The following is a 19,678-nucleotide window of genomic DNA, read 5'->3' as shown; positions in this document are numbered from 1 at the left end:
CAGATTTGGATACGACCAGATAACCAGCTGGGTCGTATTTGGCTTATAAGCCATGGCTTATAAGCCAAACCAGCCCAAACGAACAGGGCGAACACATCTTAGAGGCGAAAGAATGCCACCAGGCAACAGCTGACCCAGAAGATGATCAAACTGAGCAGGATAAAGTCAGCGTCCTTGCTCATGCATGGTCAGCACTGATTAGCTTGCAACAAAATTGGGCACCACATAATGAGAAGACTAACTTTTCCATATGCATTCTAACCATGGGATACGTTTTTATTGATTCCAGAACCTCCAAATGTACACGCTGAGCGCTTATGAACCTCATTTTCTTTATTAACATGGCACGAACTTGGGGATTCACATTCCTGTGAAAAAGATCATCTTGTCCTGTTTTCTTATGTTTATACACGCAATTTATCATGGCTTCTATCACTCAAGGCGACATTGATTACATGTAAATAAGCCAATAAAACATGGCCATGAAACCAAGGGCATTAATAACCAAGAGTGAAGAGCCAAAGTGACCATAGAGCCCTATTGCAATGCTTGTGCCATGGTCGAGCGATGTGAGAGTTGCTGCTCATACAGGGACCTGAATATCTGATATTTTGCATCATGGTATTTCTTCACCCTAGGATCTGAAGACGGATTTACGACCTGCAAAACAAATATATTCAAGTCATAACCAGCAGCCACAAAAAAAGATCCAAGTTAAGAATTTATGCATATTTAATGAGCACTTGAGCAGCATGGAGCCCAATTGAAGAAAGATAATGGGAAATACCTTCCCTACTGCATTAAGCGCCTTCATTGCATCACGAACACCGGGAAACTTCTTGCCAGCAACAGCACCCAGAACAGCAGCACCCAAAAGCACAGACTCATTCTCTCTAGGAAGTATTATGGGACATCCTGCAGCACGCAAAAGATGATGCATCAGAGGGGGATGAAGTTGGAGAGGCATGATTGCAAGAAGATAAGTAGGACTTACCGGTAATATCTGCATGCTCTTGGATATACACAGAATTCTTTGCAAGTCCCCCACAAGCAAGAAGTGTGTCTATCTATTATATAAAAAGGCAAAATGAGTAATCTTGGCAAGCATAACTCTACCAATCTGATGAAGTCCTTAATAAGTACCTTGTGGCCATGAGCATTACAATGCTCCACAATATGACGAGTGCCATAAGCAATACCCTGAATTGTTGCTAGGTATAGAAGAGCTAAATGCTTCTCACTTGTATCAAGTGTCAAGCCATAAATCACTCCTTTGGATTTTGGATCAGCAACAGGAGACCTATAATAGTTTGCATTCAAATCAAACACATTGGAAGTGTGCCACTTAGATTATTTCTCTGCAATTTTCAGTAAGATGTCATGAGACATCATAAAGAGTATGCTATGCCACATTCTGGTGTGATTGTGATGCATAGCCTCATAGAAATATATGAGGGCTTTCTGTTTAGCTGTTGCGCTATGTTGTATGGTTTGTTGACCATCTAATTATGATGGCAAGAGAAGAAAAGAGTCTTGCTGCAAATTTGGTATGTACATTGTACAAAATTTAATGCAATGCCAAATGTTTTCACCAACTGGAGAGAGATAGTAACTGTAGATGTTGGAGATTAAGAACATTTTGAGTAACACTATGCACTAAATATGTACTGTCTATTTCTTACCGATTTCCATGAAAATCCGGAAGTACATGGGTGTCTTGAGTTAATGCAGAAAGAAACGGACTATTCTGCTTGTGTGACATAGAAAGCAACATCTTGTTCAGTAGCTCAAATATGGATATACCTGGTAATTTGAGCAAAAAGTTAAGTTCTTTATGCTGGTTTCAGGCAGCTACAAAGATAATGTGCTTGAGAGTACATGAAACATACTTTGAGAAGCAGCATGGTTAGAAAGAAGAGGAGAGGCAACATGGTTTTTAATGTAATCGAGTAGAGCGCCAGTTGCACTTTGGCCACCTTCTGTGAGCCAAAACTCAGGGATCATCGCTGAATTTGGAAGCACAATGGAATATTAGCCAAACTGAAGCACAACAACAACAACAACAACAACAACAACAAAGCCTTTAAGTCCCAAACAAGTTGGGGTAGGCTAGAGTTGAAACCCATCAGAAGCAATCAAGGTTCAGGCACGTGAATAGCTGTCTTCCAAGCACTCCTATCTAAGGCTAAGTCTTTGGGTATATTCCATCCTTTCAAGTCTCCTTTTATTGCCTCTACCCAAGTCAACTTCGGTCTTCCTCTGCCTCTCTTCACGTTACTGTCCTGGCTTAGGATTCCGCTACGCACCGGTGCATCTGGAGGTCTCCGTTGCACATGTCCAAACCATCTCAACCGGTGTTGGACAAGCTTTTCTTCAATTGGCGCTACCCCTAATCTCTCACGTATATCATCATTCCGAACTCGATCCTTTCTTGTATGACCGCAAATCCAACGCAACATACGCATTTCCGCGACACTTAGCTGTTGAACATGTCGTCTTTTCGTAGGCCAACATTCTGCACCATACAACATAGCAGGTCTAATCGCCGTCCTATAAAACTTGCCTTTTAGCTTCTGTGGTACCCTTTTGTCGCATAGGACACCAGACGCTTGCCGCCACTTCATCCACCCTGCTTTGATTCTATGGCTAACATCTTCATCAATATCCCCGTCCCTCTGTAGCATTGATCCTAAATATCGAAATGTATCCTTCCTAGGCACTACTTGACCTTCCAAACTAACATCTTCCTCCTCCCGAGTAGTAGTGCCGAAATCACATCTCATATACTCAGTTTTAGTTCTACTGAGTCTAAAACCTTTGGACTCCAAAGTCTCCCGCCATAACTCCAGTTTCTGGTTCACTCCTGTCCGGCTTTCATCAACTAGCACTACATCGTCCGCGAAAAGCATACACCAAGGGATGTCCCCTTGTATGTCCCTTGTGACCTCATCCATCACTAAAGCAAATAAATAAGGGCTCAAAGCTGACCCTTGATGTAGTCCTATCCTAATCGGGAAGTCATCCGTGTCTCCATCACTTGTTCGAACTCTAGTCACAACATTGTTGTACATGTCCTTAATGAGCCCGACGTACTTCGTTGGGACTTTATGTTTGTCCAAAGCCCACCACATAACATTCCTTGGTATTTTATCATAAGCCTTCTCCAAGTCAATAAAAACCATGTGTAGGTCCTTCTTCTTCTCCCTATACCGCTCCATAACTTGTCTTACTAAGAAAATGGCTTCCATGGTTGACCTTCCGGGCATGAAACCAAATTGGTTCATAGAGACCCGCGTTATTGCTCTCAAGCGATGCTCGATAACTCTTTCCCATAGCTTCATAGTATGGCTCATCAACTTAATTCCCCGGTAATTCGTACAACTTTGAATATCCCCTTTATTCTTGTAGATCGGTACCAATATACTTCTCCACTCATCAGGCATCTTGTTCGATCGAAAAATATGGTTGAACAGCTTGGTTAGCCATACTATAGCTATGTCCCCGAGACATCTCCACACCTCGATTGGGATACCATCCGATCCCATCGCCTTACCTCCTTTTATCCTTTTCAACGCCTCTCTGACCTCAGATTCTTGGATTCTCCGCACAAAGCGCCTATTTGTGTCATCAAAAGAGTCATCCAACTGAAATGTTGTGTCCATATTCTCACCATTGAACAATTTGTCAAAATACTCTTGCCATCGATGTCGGATCTCATCCTCCTTCACCAAGAGGTGCTCCCTTTCATCCTTAATGCACTTAACTTGGTTGAAGTCCCGTGTCTTTCTCTCACGAACCCTAGCCATCCTATAAATGTCCTTCTCTCCTTCCTTCGTACTCAGATGTTGGTAAAGATCCTCGTACGCTGTACCCTTTGCCACACTTACAGCTCGTTTTGCAGTCTTCTTTGCCACCTTGTACTTCTCTATGTTGTCCACACTCCTGTCATGGTACAAGCGTCTATAGCATTCTTTCTTCTCTTTAATAGCCCTTTGGACTTCCTCGTTCCACCACCAAGTATCTTTAGCCTCGCGTCCCCTTCCCTTGGTTACTCCACACACCTCTGAGGCTACCTTCCGAATGTTGGTTGCCATCTTGTCCCACATGTTGTTTATGTCGTCTTCTTCCTTCCAAGAGCCCTCTTTGATAACCCTTTCCCTAAATACCTCTGACGTCTCCCCTTTCAGTTTCCACCACTTTGTTCTTTCAATCTTAGCTTGTTTATCCCTACGGGCCCGTACCTGAAAACGAAAATCTGCCACCAAAAGCTTATGTTGAGAAACAACACACTCTCCTGGTATCACCTTGCAATCCAAGCATGCTCGTTTGTCCTTTCTTCTTGCGAGGACAAAGTCAATCTGGCTACAGTGTTGTCCGCTACTGAAGGTCACTAGATGAGATTCTCTCTTTCTAAAGAAAGTGTTGGCTATCATCAGGTCAAAAGCTACCGCGAAGTCCAGAACTTCCTCCCCCTCCTGATTCCTACTACCATACCCAAAACCTCCATGAACTGCCTCGAAACCTGCGCTTGTAGTACCTACATGCCCATTAAGATCTCCTCCTATAAAAAGCTTCTCACTACTAGGTATAGCTCTAACCATGCCATCTAAGTCTTCCCAGAACTGTCTCTTAACACTCTCGTCGAGGCCTACTTGGGGGGCATACGCACTAATTACGTTCAAGACCATATCACCAACGACAAGCTTGACTAAGATAATCCTATCTCCTTGCCTTCTCACTCCCACCAAACTGAAGCACAAGAGATAGAAAAAAAAACAATATAAATGCTGGTTGAATTTGTAATTTTGAGGAAATTAAAAATATATATTTGAGAAGGCAGCTGTACCAGACCAAAACGGCCCCCAGACACCAGGTATAAACAATCTGTTCTTTGAAACAGCCATGTGGCATGTTGATGTCCCACATACCAATACCATCTGGTGGCATATTGCATGTTCATCAGAAACTGTTAAAAACAAGTTAGAATATATATAACATACACAATGTTTTGAAAGCAATTTCTATAGCAAAAACACAAAATTGCTCATCACCGACAACCAGCTTTAGATCCTGCATCTTGAATGCTTTCCATGACTCCAACTCCACCAGCATGAGCATCAATAAGTGAGGTTCCAACAGGAGTACCAGGAAGTAAGCCTAACTCCTGGAATTTAAAGTTTACCAACATCAAATCATGAACAACAGACCTTGACAGCATACACTACGGGAGAGACAAAATTCCCCGAGTGTCGCTGGCTTCCCCGAGTGCCAAAAATTGGACACTCGGGAAAGAGAATCTTCCCCGAGTGTTGCACTCGGAGAAGAATTGCACTCGGGGAAGAGAGCCTTTCCCGAGTGCCGCAGAGATCCTGGCACTCGGTAAAGATCAGCACTCGGCAAAGACCCTCTTCCCCGAGTGCAACACTCGGGAAAGATCGGCACTCGGCAAAGAAACATGTTACTTGACGGTTCACCCCGCCCACGCCGTTAAAACTTAAAAAAACAAAAATTCTTCCCCGAGTGCCAGGGAAGGCACTCGGGGAAGAGGCCCTTTCCCGAGTGCCAGAACAGGACACTCGGGGAAGAGGCTGCCTTCCCCGAGTGCCCTGTCCTGGCACTCGGGAAAGGGCCTCTTCCCCGAGTGCCAGGGAAGGCACTCGGGGAAGAATTTTTGTTTTTTTTGTTTTTTTTACCTCATTTTTTTTGTGAGGCCTTCCCACATTATTTGAAACTGTCTGTTCAAATTTGGGACAATTTTGACTTTTTTTGTTATATTTCGTTAATTTTTTTCGTTTCGTTGAATTTTTTTGCATACTTCGAATTTGAACCGCAGGTGCATGAAATAATAGAATTTGGTGATTCAAAAAATTATATTAATGATATTTGGTGTATGTTGATGCCTTATCCAGGAACTCGCATGAAATGTCGAGCATCTTGTTGACGTAACATGACGAACAACTTGCGGGAAAAGTGTATTTAAATTATATAAAATCCGAACGAAGTCCGAAAATCGCGAAACTTGTCTGGGCGTCGTGTTATCGCATGTAGAGGCTATGATAAAAAATCGAGAAGGTTTCGATGAAGTTGCGACGTCGGATGCCTAAAACCCAGATATCTCTGCATGCCTCTACAAGTGATCACATGCGGAGATGTCTGGGTTTTAGACATCCGACGTCGCAACTTGCTCGAAACCTTCTCGATTTTTTCTCATAGCCTCTACATGCGATAACACGACGCCCAGACAAGTTTCGTGATTTCCGGACTTCGTTCGGATTTTATATAATTTAAAAACACTTTTCTCGCAAGTTGTTCGTCATGTTACGTCAACAAGATACTCGACATTTCATGCGAGTTCCTGGATAAGGCCTCAACATACACCAAATATCATTAATATAATTTTTTGAATCACCAAATTCCATTATTTTATGCACCTGCAGTTCAAATTTGAAGTATGCAAAAAAATTCAACGAAACGAAAAAAACTAACGAAATATAACAAAAAAAATCAAAATTGTCCCAAATTTGAATAGAGAGTTTTAAATAATGTGGGAAGGCCTCACAAAAAAATTATGCACAAAAAACAAAAAAAACAAAAATTCTTCCCCGAGTGCCTTTCCTACCACTCAGGGAAGAGGCCCTTTCCCGAGTGCCAGGACAGGGCACTCGGGGAAGACTTAAAAAAAAAAAAAAACCCAGCAGGCCTTATCTAAACCTAACCGGCCACCCCACACCCACACCCGCCGCCGCTGCCGCTCGCTGGCCCAGCGCCCCCGCGCCCCCGCAGCCCCCGCCGCCGCCGCAGCTTGCCCCCCGGGCCGCGCGCCCCCGCAGCCCCCGCTGCTGCCGCAGCTAGCCCCCCGCGCCGGCGCGCCCCCGCAGCCCCCGCGCCGCGCGCCCCCGCAGCCCCCGCAGGCCCTGCCGGCGCTCTCTCTCTCTCTCTCTCTGCCTGCGACGACTGGGCTACGCCGCCGCCGCCGCCGCCCTACGTCAGGAGCCGGAGGTCTTCGTTGGACCCTTCGCCCACGACGAGCGTCCGCCAGGTTTTCCCGCTCGCACCATTTCCCTTCTCTTCCTGATGTGCTAAACCGAGCACCCAAAACCTAACTTAATCGGCTGTGCATGTGTACACCCATGTCCTTCACCGGTTCCATCCCTGTCCGTAGGCTGACGGCGACGGCGATGGCGGAGGCGACGGAGAGGAGGAAGCGCGCGGCAGTCGTGGTACTGGGCGACATCGGTCGCAGCCCGCGGATGCAGTACCACTCCCTCTCGCTCGATAACCAGGTCCGCTCCTCCTAAATCCACCATCTCGTTTTAGCAGTGTTTCGGTTAAATTGGGCAGGGTTGCACTCGAACCGTCTCCCCAGCTTGCTGCGCGCAGTTGATTGCTTCCGCAGTAGCAAAAAATTATCTATTGGCCATGGAAAGATTTTGGAGTGACGTGAAGGAAGGAATAGTCCTTACAGTTACCTATCCGATGTTCAGAACACCAAGCATGCAATACAGGAGGGGAAAGAGATAGCCATGAATGACACGGCAACTAATGCCAAGAAGTTTGAGGAGCAGAGATGTCTAAATCATTGATACAAATTATACAACACATTTCTTTTCTTTGAGTGCAAAGATCTTGTAGAGTTCCAGACATCACAAATCTCTTATTTAGTAAAGATAATTTTGAGCATACAGTAATCCAAATAGACCTCCATACATTATTATTTTTTACATTCATCAGAGGTATATTTTTCTGAAAAAAAATAAAGATAGGCATATGATAATTTCATTAGTGAGAGAGATTAATCAAGGAAAGAGAGAGTACATATATAGGAATAAAGTACTGCCTATGAATTAGCATATACCTGAAAATCAACAACTCTGTGTAAATATAGAAATCATAGAAAGGAGGGAGAGAATCCAAGGTAGCATGTATCGCTTGATTGACATGGAAGAAGTCACATTATAGTCAAAATATATTTCTGGTAATCCATTTTACCCTGATCGTTTATCTTCTGTTAAGATTAACATAACATATATAACTTGGTGTTCCAGAATTTTGTTCCTTTACTTGAAAATATCTGTTAATATAGTAACTTGTTCTGTATTCTATAGGTTTGAGAAGCACTTTGGGCAGATGGCTGATGGTGCCTTTTGTGTTACAAAAGCAATGCAGCATGAGCTTGCTCAAAATTGGGGAATCAGGTAGACTGATCAAACTTAAACATAGTTTTCTCCATATATATGAAGGACTGCTGTTCACATTCTCTAGTATGCAATTCCAGGGCGACAGTTCTTTATGATCAATCTCCTGATTTTTTCCACCCTGCTTCATTGATGGAGAAACATGGGGTGAGCATTTATTTTGAGTTTTCATTCCTCCTTCCAGTACCACATGTGACCTGAAGACACGTAATAGTTGTTTAGCAGGCTAGGGAATTCCATCTGTAGTGCTATGGGCAATGCTGATTGCATATCAATGGGTATGTTTTTTCTTCAGTTAACCAGAGCATTTTGATGTTTTGTGCTTATTTCACTTCAATTTATTTCTTGTTGCCTGATCATACCACCACCACCACATCGTCTAGAGTCTACTCCGGTGAGTATGAGTACGGATGTTTTACTTTCTTTGCTCATGCTTAGTGTCAAACCTAGTGATGGCCTTCGTGCCGGATTTGTTGATGTGTCGGCCTTCGTGCCGGAAATGTGGTTGTCGGCCTTCGTGCCGACGTTTTTCTTGCAGGTTTTGGAAACCTCCCCGTGCAGGGGAGGTGTTGCCGAAATTTTCAACTTTTCTTTAAACTCCTTACATTTTTATCTTTCACTCACGTGCAATCTCCTCTCTTTTTTGTAGCATCAATCGGGGGCGGCGTCGAACCATGTCGAAGGGTCGCCGGCATCGCACGTCGGGCCATCCCCACCTGGACCGTCGCCGGGATCGCACGCTGGGGCGTCCCACCCCTCACAGTCGCCGTGAGCCGTCTTCGGAGTCGTTTTTATGTATTGAACTTGTGAACTTGGAATAGTGTGTACTTTTGAACGTGTGGTTTGTAATATATTGTGGATTTCGGACAAATTTGGTCGTTTGTGATATATAAATGTGGTTTGTGACATATTGGTGTTGATTTGTGGTTTGTGATATATATATATGCTTTGTTGTTTACATGGAAAAGCAAAAAACAAAAAAAAAGAATTTTAGAGGTGGCTAACCCGAGTGCCTGTGCTGTGGCACTCGGGAAAGAGGGATTTTTTTTAAAAAAAACAAATTTCTTCCCCGAGTGCCTGAGCTGTGGCACTCGGGGAAGAGTATTTAAAAAAAAATTCAAAAATCTTTCCCGAGTGTTGCACTCGGGGAAGAAAATCAAAAAAAAAAACGACGTCAGCCGTCGGCCAACGGCGTCAAGTCTTCCCCGAGTGCCAACACGGCACTCGGCAAAGTCTTCCCCGAGTGCACGATTTTTGACACTCGGGGAAGGCGACTTCCCCGTGAGAGGATTAGCCGGAGGCTCTTCCCCGAGTGTTGCACTCGGAAAAGGCTTCCCCGAGTGTAACTGGGCCTTCCCCGAGTGCAACTGGCACTCGGGGAAGCCAGCAGTTCCTGTAGTGATAGGAATGTCGTGTTTACACATATTGTAGAAAAGGCACCTATACAGCAGGATCGCAATGTCTTGTATATGATACAGGTTATCACAAAGTGAGCTTAAACAATACCACCTCAAAAATACTGAGCACAAGGAAGTTGCTTGCCTTTGCAGCAGTAGGTGTCAAACCAGAACCAAGAGGATGACCAGGAAAAGCGACACTGCGTCCTGTTTACATTGCATAATACCATAACGATCTATAAGAAAAGTCAATAAACGATTTACCTATAAATGCATCAATTTCAGTACAAAAAGGAAACAAGACTATTATTCACCAATTTTTGCACAATTTCCTTCGACGAGGTCTCCCAACCCTATTTCTTCCCAAAAAACATTGTCCCATCCGCATGCCTCCATATCACGTGAATCAGATTCCTTCCACTGTTCCATGTGTGCATGTCCAAGATACGTCCATTTGCAGACAGTTGTGCATAAGCTGCGAGTGATCTAGGGTACGTTATGATAGCAACTCACCAGGGTACAGCAAAATGTCAAGGGCCTGGTGATCTAGGGTAGCTGGCCCTCGACTACGGAGTTCGTAGTCTCGTGCCGTGTCTTCCGATCGCGGAGGTTATGCCCCTCACGGCGGCTCGGGCTTGAGAGCTGAGAGAGAGATAGAATTAGAGTAATGATCTTCTCCCCTCTCACGGTTCAGAGTATAAGCCAATATATAGCCATGCAGCTGTTTACACGGAAAGGAAACCACACTTCTATAATTAAACAATAACTCCTATAATTAAGGGATATTCTAAACTTCCTCCGTCCTTCCTTCTAGCCACTTTCGGTTCCAGGAGAATGGTCGTCCGTGCGCGTAGCCTGGTCGCGGGCGCGCTCTGCGGCCCGTCGGACGTCGCGTGCACGTCGCCTCCGCGTATACGTACGACCGTACATGACATCTCTCCCCTCCTTCTGGACCAGCTCGTCCTCGAGCTGGAACGCCGGAAAACGTTCGCGGAAAGTGTCCCAGTCTTCCCAAGATGATGATGACAGCGGCTCCCCCTTCCAGCGCACGAGGACCTGGCGCACTCCTCTTGCGAGACGGGAGCGCTCCACACGTTCCGGTTCTGGCACCGTGGCGCCGTTGTGGACGACGGGGAGAGGTGGTGGAGTGGTCGGAGGCGCGCCCTGCCACTTCTTCAAGAGCCCGACGTGAAAGACGTCATGAAGTCGAGCTCGGGGCGGAAGTGCCACCCTGACGGCGACTGCGTTGATCACCTCAGTCACCTGATAGGGGCCGAAGAATCGGGGCTTCAGCTTGCCCGTCGACGATTCCAGCGACGCGATGGGACGGTGTCGTAGGCGCAGCAATACCCAATCGCCCACAGCGTAGGACACCTCCCGATGATGCTTGTCGTAGTGACGCTTCTGAATGGCCTGCGCCTGCTCCAGGCGGAAACGGATGTCCTGCAAAAACTCCTCACGCTCGGCCATAGTTTTGGCGACGGCCGCCACACGCGTCTCCCCGGCTTCATAGGAGCGGAGGGTCGGCGGATCCCGGCCATAGACGATGCGGAAAGGAGTGCCGCGGAGGGACGTCTGGTACGCCGAGTTGTAGATGAACTCCGCCCAGGGAAGCCACCGGAGCCATTGGCGGGGACGGTCGCCGGTGAAGCAGCGCAGGTACATGGTGATCACCTTGTTCGCGGCCTCAGTTTGGCCATCTGCTTGCGGGTGGAACGCCGAGGTCATGTGCAGCTTTGAACCCATGAGCCGCATGAGCTCACGCCAAAACGTCGATGTGAAGACGGGGTCGCGATCAGACACCATAGATTGCGGCATCCCGTGGAGGCGAACGATGTCGGCGAAGAACGCATTGGCGACGGATTCTGCAGTGTATGGGTGAGCAAGAGGTATAAAGTGACAGTACTTGCTGAACCTGTCCACCACGGTGAGTATGACGGACTTCCCGCGGACTTTCGGAAGGGCTTCGACGAAGTCCAGTCCGACGTCGGACCATACTGACGACGGCACCGGGAGCGGCAAGAGCAGCCCCGCCGGGTGCAGGTGCTCGGACTTGAGCCGCTGGCACGTACCGCACGCGCGGACGAAGTCTTGGACGTGCTGACGCATCCCCGGGAAGTGAAAGTCACGCCGGAGCCGGTGCAGCGTTCGCTGGACGCCCTCATGGCCGTCCTCATGGATGGCAGCCACAATCTCCAGGAGCAGCGGGGACGACGGCGCGATGTAGAGTCGCCCCTCGTAGGTCACCATGCCGTCGCGGACAGCCCACGGCGCGGCGCGGGTGCCAGCAAGAATCTCCTCCCGGAGAGCCACAAGCGCCGGGTCCGCAGCATGCGCTTGACGTAGCCTGTCGATGAAGTCGAATTTCGGCGCCGACAGGGCGAGCACCGCTCCCGTGCTGTCCTCCGTGTCACGGCGAGACAGGGCATCAGCGACCACGTTCTGGGCGCCCGGCTTATATTCGACCTCAAAGTCGAAACCGAGAAGCTTCCCGACCCAATGATGTTGAGGGATCGTGGCGAGCCGCTGGTCCAACAAGAACTTGAGACTGTAGTGATCAGTACGCACGGTGAAGTGGCGGCCCCACAGGTACGGGCGCCAATGGCGGACGGCGTGGACGAGCCCGATCAACTCCCGCTCATATGCGGCGAGAGAGCGGTGGCGTGGCGCGATCGGCCTGCTGAAGAACGCGATCGGGTGTTTCTCTTGCAGGAGCACGGCGCCGAACCCGTACGTCGAAGCATCACACTCGACGACGAACGGCTTGCTGAAGTCCGGAAGGGCGAGGACCGGTGCTGACGTCACTGCCTCCTTCAGCGCCTCGAATGCCGCAGCTGCCTCCCCTGACCAGGAGAAGCCTTCTTTCTTCAACAGCGCCGTCAGAGGAGCCGCGATGGCGCCGTAGTTGAGGACGAAGCGCCGGTAGTAGCCCGCGAGGCCGAGGAAGCCGCGGACCGCGCGGGCCGACTTGGGCACCGGCCAGTCGTGGATGGCCTTCACCTTGTCCGGGTCCATGGCCACGCCGGTCTCCTTGATGATGTGGCCGAGGTAGGAGACCAACGTGACACCAAAGGCGCACTTGGATCGCTTGACGAAGAGGTGTTGACTGCGAAGTTCGGACAAGACCGCGCGAAGATGTCGAAGGTGATCCGCCCACGACGCACTGTAGATTAGTATGTCATCAAAGAAAACGAGCACAAACCGGCGAAGGAACGGTCGCAGGACGTCGTTCATCAGGGACTGGAACGTTGCGGGCGCATTGCACAGGCCGAACGGCATCACCAAGAATTCATATAGGCCGTCGTGCGTGCGAAACGCGGTCTTGTGGATGTCCTCCGGCTTCATGCGTACTTGGTGATAGCCCGAACGCAGATCAAGCTTGGTGAAGAACTTGGCGCCGTGAAGCTCATCCAGGAGCTCCTCCACCACGGGAATCGGGAAAGCATCCTTGACGGTGAGCGCGTTCAACGCTCGATAATCGACGCAGAACCTCCATGAGCCATCCGGTTTCACCACGAGGAGGACCGGCGATGAGAACGCCGACGTGCTGCGGCGAACGATCCCTTGCTCGATCATGGCCGCACATTGGCGCTCCAGTTCATCCTTGTGGGCCGCCGGGTAACGATACGGACGGACCGCCACCGGTGTCGCGCCTGGCTTGAGAACGATCGGGTGGTCACGGCCGCGCGGTGGAGGCAGACCCGTCGGGGCAGCGAAGACATCCCCGAACGAGTCCAGCAAGCCCTCCAACAGGGACTCGCCCGTGGTCGCGGCGTGTACTGTGGGCGCCACCGGGCATGCCACGCCGGACCAACAGACAGGGCGGCCGTCGTGGTGGAAGGACAGCGTGTGGGAGGTGACGTCCCAGGCGATGCGCCCTAGGGCTGCCATCCACTGGGTGCCCAGCACCATGTCGTAGCCGGCGAGGGGCATGACGTAAAGGTCGACGTCGAACGTCATGCCCTCAATAGAGATAACCGCCTGCCGAAGGACGCCAGGGCACGCCACCTTCTCACCATTAGCGACCGTGGCAGTGAGCCGCGGGCGGGGTATGATGGCGAGCCCAGTGCGGTGCGCAGCCGCCTCTCCGATAAAATTGTGCGTGGACCCCGTGTCCACCAGGGCGATGAGCGTCGTGGCGCCCAGGGTGACCCGAAGCAGGATGGGGGCACCCACGGTCACGCCCGCCACGGCATAAAGGGAGAAAACGGGGGCCTCCTTCGCCCCGTCGTTTGCCGCGGCAGCAGCGTCGCCGTCGGGGTCGTCGATCTCCACCCCGTCCAGGAAGAAGAGGCGGCGACAGAACCTATTATGACCACGTGAGTACTTCTCATTACAATTGAAGCACAAACCTTGGCGGCGCCGTTCCGCCATCTCATCGGGAGTGAGGCGTCGTTGGCCTCCCTCAGCGCGACCCTGCTGTGCAGCCGCCGGAGGTGCCGGGAGCGCCAGTATAGGCGGCGGCGCCGGTAGAGCCGCCCTGGCCGCGGGTGGGGGAAGGCCGCGCGGAGCCGCCCGTGGTGGTTGTGGTGCCGGCCGTTCACTCTCCATCAGCTCCACTTGGCGGGCGAGGCTCATGGCTTCGGCGAGATTTTTCGGGTCGTGGAGTCGGACGGCGTGGCTGAGCGGTGGGAGGAGGCCCCCGGTGTAGAGCTGGACGCGTTGCGTCTCCTCGAGCCGGCCTGCGCGAGGAAGGAGAGCCTGGAAGCGGTTGGAGTATTCCTCCACGGTGCCCGTGCGCCGGCACTCGGAGAGCTCGAACATGGGCGCGGATCGAAGAGGGGGCCCGAACCGGAGGTTGAGGAGATCCTTGAAGTGGCTCCAGTTCGGCGTGCCCTCATCGGTTTGCAGCTGGGTGAACCACAATTGCGCGACGTCATCCAGATGGTACGACGCCATGGGCACGCGCTCGTCCACGGTGGTGCGGTGCTGGCGGAAGTAGGCTTCGCATTTGTTGACGAAGAGCATCGGATCGGTCGTGCCAGCGTAGCGGGGAAAGTCCCACTTCTTGTGCTTGGGGTGGAAGTCCTGACCGCGCGCGTCGTCGTGGCGGCGGTCGTCGCCCCCGCCGGAGGACGACTCGGACTTGTCCTTCATGGCGGCCATGTCGGACTCCATGGTGTTCATCTTCGTGGTTATGGTCTTGAGCATCTCCATGACTTCAGCGAGGGTGGGCTCGGCCATGGTGGGGCTCGGGTTTGCGGGTGTCGGAGATGGCGGCGCGGCGGCGGAGGAAGAGGAGGATCGATTGGATCGCGATACCAGGTTGTCAAGGGCCTGGTGATCTAGGGTAGCTGGCCCTCGACTACGGAGTTCGTAGTCTCGTGCCGTGTCTTCCGATCGCGGAGGTTATGCCCCTCACGGCGGCTCGGGCTTGAGAGCTGAGAGAGAGATAGAATTAGAGTAATGATCTTCTCCCCTCTCACGGTTCAGAGTATAAGCCAATATATAGCCATGCAGCTGTTTACACGGAAAGGAAACCACACTTCTATAATTAAACAATAACTCCTATAATTAAGGGATATTCTAAACTTCCTCCGTCCTTCCTTCTAGCCACTTTCGGTTCCAGGAGAATGGTCGTCCGTGCGCGTAGCCTAGTCGCGGGCGCGCTCTGTGGCCCGTCGGACGTCGCGTGCACGTCGCCTCCGCGTATACGTACGACCGTACATGACACAAAATCAACAAAGGTAGGGATTCACCTATATGCTAACCAGTCACTTAGGTCCATCCACCTACAAACCATAGACCATGACTCTTGTAGATTTTCCTTCATCCATAAGAGCTGCAAATGCACACAGTCAAAACATGACACTAGCAACAGAGATACTTTGATACAGCATGCCACCAATTGTTTCATCACTTCTCAGTATAGAGTAAATAAAGATCAAATGTGAAGACTATGAATACATGTTCAAAACAATAAAGAAACAACATTAACTAGAGTGAACTTCACAAACCATTATCCATGTGCATCGTTTGCTGAGCAACACATCCGATTCAGCAAATTTAATGTACATAAGTTCATAATATTGATCACATCACAATGGGTATGCTAGTACTCTGACTCACTGAGACATTCAAGCTGAACTAGGATTTCAGGGTGACAAGAAATTATTATCTGATGATCAGCACAGTGGCTGGCATTTCCAGCTACATGCATGAATAGTAGTGTCTATTGTCTACCGATGGTGAACCAGGATGCTAAAAGCTTGCATGGATGCATACCATAAGCATGAAATGTACACAATCTTAGACCCTTACCTTTGGAGCCTGCATTTCTGGGGAAACACCCCCACCACAGTATTGTAGTACTGGCGAATTGGTAGCATTGATTCGCTCCGCCTGGTTCACAGCTCTATGGTCCATCCACACAATGATATTCCTCCTTGTATCACCACTCAAAGAAACCGAGACAGGGGAACCATCAGCATCGACAGCAACTGCATGAAGCATCCTATTTTTGTCAAACTGGAAAAACCTTATAGATAGCACATACATAAAATCCGCCTACTTGAATGTCAACATTTTCTCTCTAGCCTACACAATAAGATGAGAATGCAAGAGGTACTATAGTATCAGAGGCAAACCAAGGGAGCAAGTGGCGGCAAAGCCAAGGCCAGCAACATCCTCAGGGGCAACATTTGCCAGTGAGCACGCAGATTTCACCGCAGCACAGACCGCATGCCAGATATCAGTTGATGATTGCTGAGCATAAAAATAAACTGGTTATGGTAAAACAGTCTTTGCTTCGTGAACTAATCATGCATACATTGCACGTGCAAGAACTGTTATGAACCTCAATACAGTCTCTCTCTTTCCATATCTGTATAGGACTGCTTGCGGACCCCAGCAACTTGCCCTTTTCATCAAAGAGACCTGAAAAATTGACCAAAGAGAGAAAATGTTACAAATTGACTTAGTTACCTATTAGGCCTCCACATGACCTGATATGCGTACAACCCATATGTACAACTCCTTTACAACAAGGAGATTGGATGGATGAAATCACATGGGTTGGTGGTTCATTTATGAAACAAAGGGTGTTATATAAAGTTACATGTAAAGTACTGTATTTTATTTTAAGATATCAAGCATGTCATGACTGAAAAGAGTTCTCTATTCAGGTATCTATACATCTAGCCTAAGCCGGTCTCCAATAAATTGTTTAAAATGACAATCCTAGATTACTCTCGATCGGAGAAACTAACAACAAGCTTTCTCTCAAGAACCACCATTTATTCATCAGTAGACAACCAATAACCTGGAGTCCAAATACCCCTAGAAAGCGGCAAATTAGTCAGACTTATACATTCAACTTGAGGAAAAGGTAATCATACATACTGATATAATTTAATAAGAAACTGGTGAAAGCTACCAAAATGGAGATGAATCCTCAAAAGAAAAGGAGGGTACTTCTAATTAGAGAATCGGAGGACGAACCTGCGCGAGCGCTGCCAGTACCAACGTCGACGCCGAGGTACACAGAGGCGGCACTGCCGCGGAGAATGGTGGCAGCCACGGGCTTGTGGGTTGGCAGCAGCAGCCAAGCAGAGATGGTGAGCGATCGGAGTTCGTGGCCGAGGGTGCCCACGTGGGTGTGGACTACTGTTCACCGTCAGGAAACATATAAAAAAAGTTAGGGCTTGTTTGACAGGGCTTAGGCCTTAGGGGGACTTCAGCTCTGCTACTGTAGTATGATGTAGCAAGCCAAGAGTCGATACAAAGCCCAAAATATCTGGCTTCATCGGCTCCTGCCTATCCCCCATTTCATTTTGTGTTGCTAGGAACCGGAGCCGTTTTTGCTATGCGATATTGGCGAGAGCAGGTGAAATCGAATACCCCTAAGCTGTATCAAACAAGCCCTTGGTGAACACTAGTGAAGTAGTGAGGGGGTGATCTAATAGAAAAGGGCTCCACAAGTTCAGAGTTTATGGCCATGGATGAACTGTATGAAATTTTACTCCCTAACTCAGCTAGGCCGTTTTGTAGGGCAAAGTTTATAACCGTCACGATAGAGTTTTAGAAACCTTTTAGGTTTATATTGGCACGTGAAGTATATTTCGCAAAAAGGCTCTGGTCGGCTGCCATTCATTAGCAGTGTGAGTGGATCAGCAGCAGTGCAGCAACAGCTGCAGCTGTATGAGTGCAGTCGATCAGGCTGAAACTATTGCTACTGCAAAGTTTCTGAGTTGCTTTGGGCCGATGTCACGGAGGAGCCGGGAGACGATGTCACGGAGGAGCGCGTCCGGAAGGCCGCTGATGCGGTCGGCGCCGTCGAGGGCGGGAAGCGCGGAGAAGGTGGCGTGGTGGGAGACGGGCTGCTCGGGGAGGGCGTAGTGGACGAGGGAGAGCGCGGTGCGCGTGTCGTCTTCCAGAACCTGCGGGTTCAAGTTCATGCCCCGGTCCCGCCACAGGGCCACAGTCGGGCGGAACCCGGATTTCCATGGCCGCTGTCGCCGCCGGCTAGGGTTTTGGAATTTGGGGGTGACTAGGCCACAGCCCCGGTCGAGTGGGCTAGGCCACAGCCCACGTGTCAGAGAAAGATGTATACACGTCATTGTTCACCCTACAGTTATTACAGATCTGAAAACACAGATAAGAAAATGTCGAAAGTGCTGTTTGAAATTTTGTTTTGAGCACTAGTGAACACATTTTTTGTTCATAGCCTATTTAAAATTAGTCTACAGGTCGACAGTACGTCCTTCTTGTGAAGGATAAAGATCTGTTAACTGTTGTGATTTGTGTGAATAATCGATAGTCAAGTTTGTTTGTTCACGATGGCATCGTCACGTAAAATTTGTTGGTGTTGGTGTTGTAAATTAACTCTGTTGATAAAATAATGAGATACTAGTCCGTTATACTCCTTATATTTAGATACATAGCAAATTCAATGTAACAAAAAAAATCAAAGTAATTTATAATTTGGAATGGACGGAGTAATAAAGTATTCTGTTTTCTTTAATCACCACAATAACCATACTCAGGGTGGAGTGGAGTACTGGACTAATCAGCTTTGTGTGCATCTATTATCTAGTTTGACTGTATTTTGTGTGTGTTTGCCGCCTTGCGGGCAGTGGTATGTGGCAAACAATAGAAACCACGGGTAGGGAGACTAATCAGAAAAAAGTTACGCCATTAAATTTTATGATGATCTAACAACTTAGATAAAATCAAAGTTGGTATGGCTAATACAATCATTAGATTAATAAAAAACGAAAATAATCTACACTGTTGGATTTTTATGATGATATAACAGCTTAGATTAAACCAAAAATCTAGGCTAATACAATTATGTATCAATCGGAAAGAGAGAGAGAAGCATACATCGTCAATTTATGATAATTTAATGGCTTATATTAAATCAAAGAGCCCATGTCTAATAAAATTATGAGACAAAACAAGAAAAAGAAAAGAATCTACACCATCTAATTTTATGATGATCTAATGACTTAGATTAATATAAAAGAGTCCATACCTAATACAATTAATAGGTACTCCCTTCATTCCAAATTATAAGTCATTATATCTTTTCCAGGTCGTATGCATAGATATACATTATGTCTAGATATAGTAAAAGCTATATATATGATATATGTAGAAAAATCATATAGACTTACAATTTAGAAAGAAAAGAGTAATAAATTAAAAATAATGAATAAAATAAGAAAAAAATAACAACAATTTGATTTTCATACGAGTTGGAAAGAGAAATATAGATTCCATTTAAAGCACAATTGGTTAAGGCAAAACAAAATTAATATAAACTATGAAAAGTTAATAGTTTGGTCTCCAAATGAATGCAAAGAAAAAAAAAGATATGGGAAGAAAGCACAATGCATCTTTGCCGGGCTCCAACACGCGCTAACGTGATCGACAATGTATGATCAATATATTGGTTCAGGTCTCAGTTATGATGTATAGCATTTACGTGCTCCTTTCGCCAAAAAAAATGATGAAATATTTCGCAAAAAAATGAAAACTAAAATAATATATAGTGCCGGTGCGGCCAAGCCGTGGTCGTGAGAGTAATCATGCCATGGAATGGACGCAGCGCGATTGCTCGATTAGGTGCGTGAATGCGTGATA

General features: G+C 48.1%; 3 protein-coding genes across 5 annotated transcripts; 1 reads left to right on the top strand and 2 right to left on the bottom strand.

The window, feature by feature from the left end:
- Window positions 1-314: 314 nt before the first annotated feature.
- LOC136492161 (uncharacterized) lies at window positions 315-10,089 on the bottom strand. 3 transcript variants are annotated; one of them, XM_066488276.1, is made up of 10 exons: window positions 9,907-10,089; window positions 9,738-9,799; window positions 5,056-5,164; window positions 4,847-4,966; window positions 1,890-2,006; window positions 1,683-1,803; window positions 1,144-1,300; window positions 995-1,067; window positions 788-915; window positions 315-660 (listed from the first exon to the last, which is right to left on the bottom strand). In XM_066488276.1, the coding sequence occupies exons 1-10, from the start codon at window positions 10,019-10,021 to the stop codon at window positions 538-540; spliced, it is 1,125 nt and encodes a 374-aa protein (XP_066344373.1). In that variant the 5' UTR covers window positions 10,022-10,089; the 3' UTR covers window positions 315-537. The 3 variants fall into 3 exon arrangements, with proteins under 3 accessions (XP_066344373.1, XP_066344374.1, XP_066344375.1); XM_066488277.1 differs by having other exon boundaries at window positions 5,059-5,164; XM_066488278.1 differs by lacking the exons at window positions 9,738-9,799; window positions 9,907-10,089 and having other exon boundaries at window positions 5,052-5,164.
- On the top strand, window positions 6,122-9,103 carry LOC136493848 (uncharacterized). Its single transcript, XM_066489981.1, has 6 exons — window positions 6,122-6,133; window positions 6,699-7,039; window positions 7,163-7,283; window positions 8,106-8,195; window positions 8,276-8,342; window positions 8,845-9,103. The coding sequence occupies exons 1-4, from the start codon at window positions 6,122-6,124 to the stop codon at window positions 8,109-8,111; spliced, it is 480 nt and encodes a 159-aa protein (XP_066346078.1). The 3' UTR covers window positions 8,112-8,195; window positions 8,276-8,342; window positions 8,845-9,103.
- A 5,176-nt stretch (window positions 10,090-15,265) lies between the features above and the next one.
- Window positions 15,266-17,988, bottom strand: LOC136492420 (uncharacterized). The gene is made up of 6 exons (XM_066488438.1): window positions 17,802-17,988; window positions 17,033-17,197; window positions 16,389-16,468; window positions 16,180-16,297; window positions 15,854-16,032; window positions 15,266-15,374 (listed from the first exon to the last, which is right to left on the bottom strand). Exons 1-6 carry the CDS (start codon window positions 17,986-17,988, stop codon window positions 15,288-15,290), a joined length of 816 nt encoding a protein of 271 aa, XP_066344535.1. The 3' UTR covers window positions 15,266-15,287.
- Between the last annotated feature and the right edge of the window lie 1,690 nt (window positions 17,989-19,678).

This window comes from Miscanthus floridulus, chromosome 11 (assembly GCF_019320115.1).
Source record: "Miscanthus floridulus cultivar M001 chromosome 11, ASM1932011v1, whole genome shotgun sequence".
NCBI lineage: Eukaryota > Viridiplantae > Streptophyta > Magnoliopsida > Poales > Poaceae > Miscanthus > Miscanthus floridulus.
This window is presented reverse-complemented; position numbering and strand designations above follow the sequence as displayed.

What these genes read in the sequence shown, in the direction of transcription:
- LOC136493848 (XM_066489981.1), top strand. An exon ending in CCACGACGAGCGTCCGCCAG is followed by an intron (nt 7,040 to 7,162) that starts GTTTTCCCGCTC and finishes CCCTGTCCGTAG; the next exon opens with GCTGACGGCGACGGCGATGG.
- LOC136492161 (XM_066488276.1), bottom strand. Translation starts at nt 10,021, where the DNA reads ATGGAACAGTGGAAGGAATCTGATTCACGTGATATGGAGGCATGCGGA. An exon ending in TGCAGGATCTAAAGCTGGTT is followed by an intron (nt 4,967 to 5,055) that starts GTCGGTGATGAG and finishes TGTTTTTAACAG; the next exon opens with TTTCTGATGAACATGCAATA. An exon ending in CCGGATTTTCATGGAAATCG is followed by an intron (nt 1,301 to 1,682) that starts GTAAGAAATAGA and finishes AAACTATTATAG; the next exon opens with GTCTCCTGTTGCTGATCCAA.
- LOC136492420 (XM_066488438.1), bottom strand. Translation starts at nt 17,988, where the DNA reads ATGAACTTGAACCCGCAGGTTCTGGAAGACGACACGCGCACCGCGCTC. An exon ending in TACTGGCAGCGCTCGCGCAG is followed by an intron (nt 16,469 to 17,032) that starts GTTCGTCCTCCG and finishes TCAATTTTTCAG; the next exon opens with GTCTCTTTGATGAAAAGGGC. An exon ending in CAGAAATGCAGGCTCCAAAG is followed by an intron (nt 15,375 to 15,853) that starts GTAAGGGTCTAA and finishes GTGCATTTGCAG; the next exon opens with CTCTTATGGATGAAGGAAAA.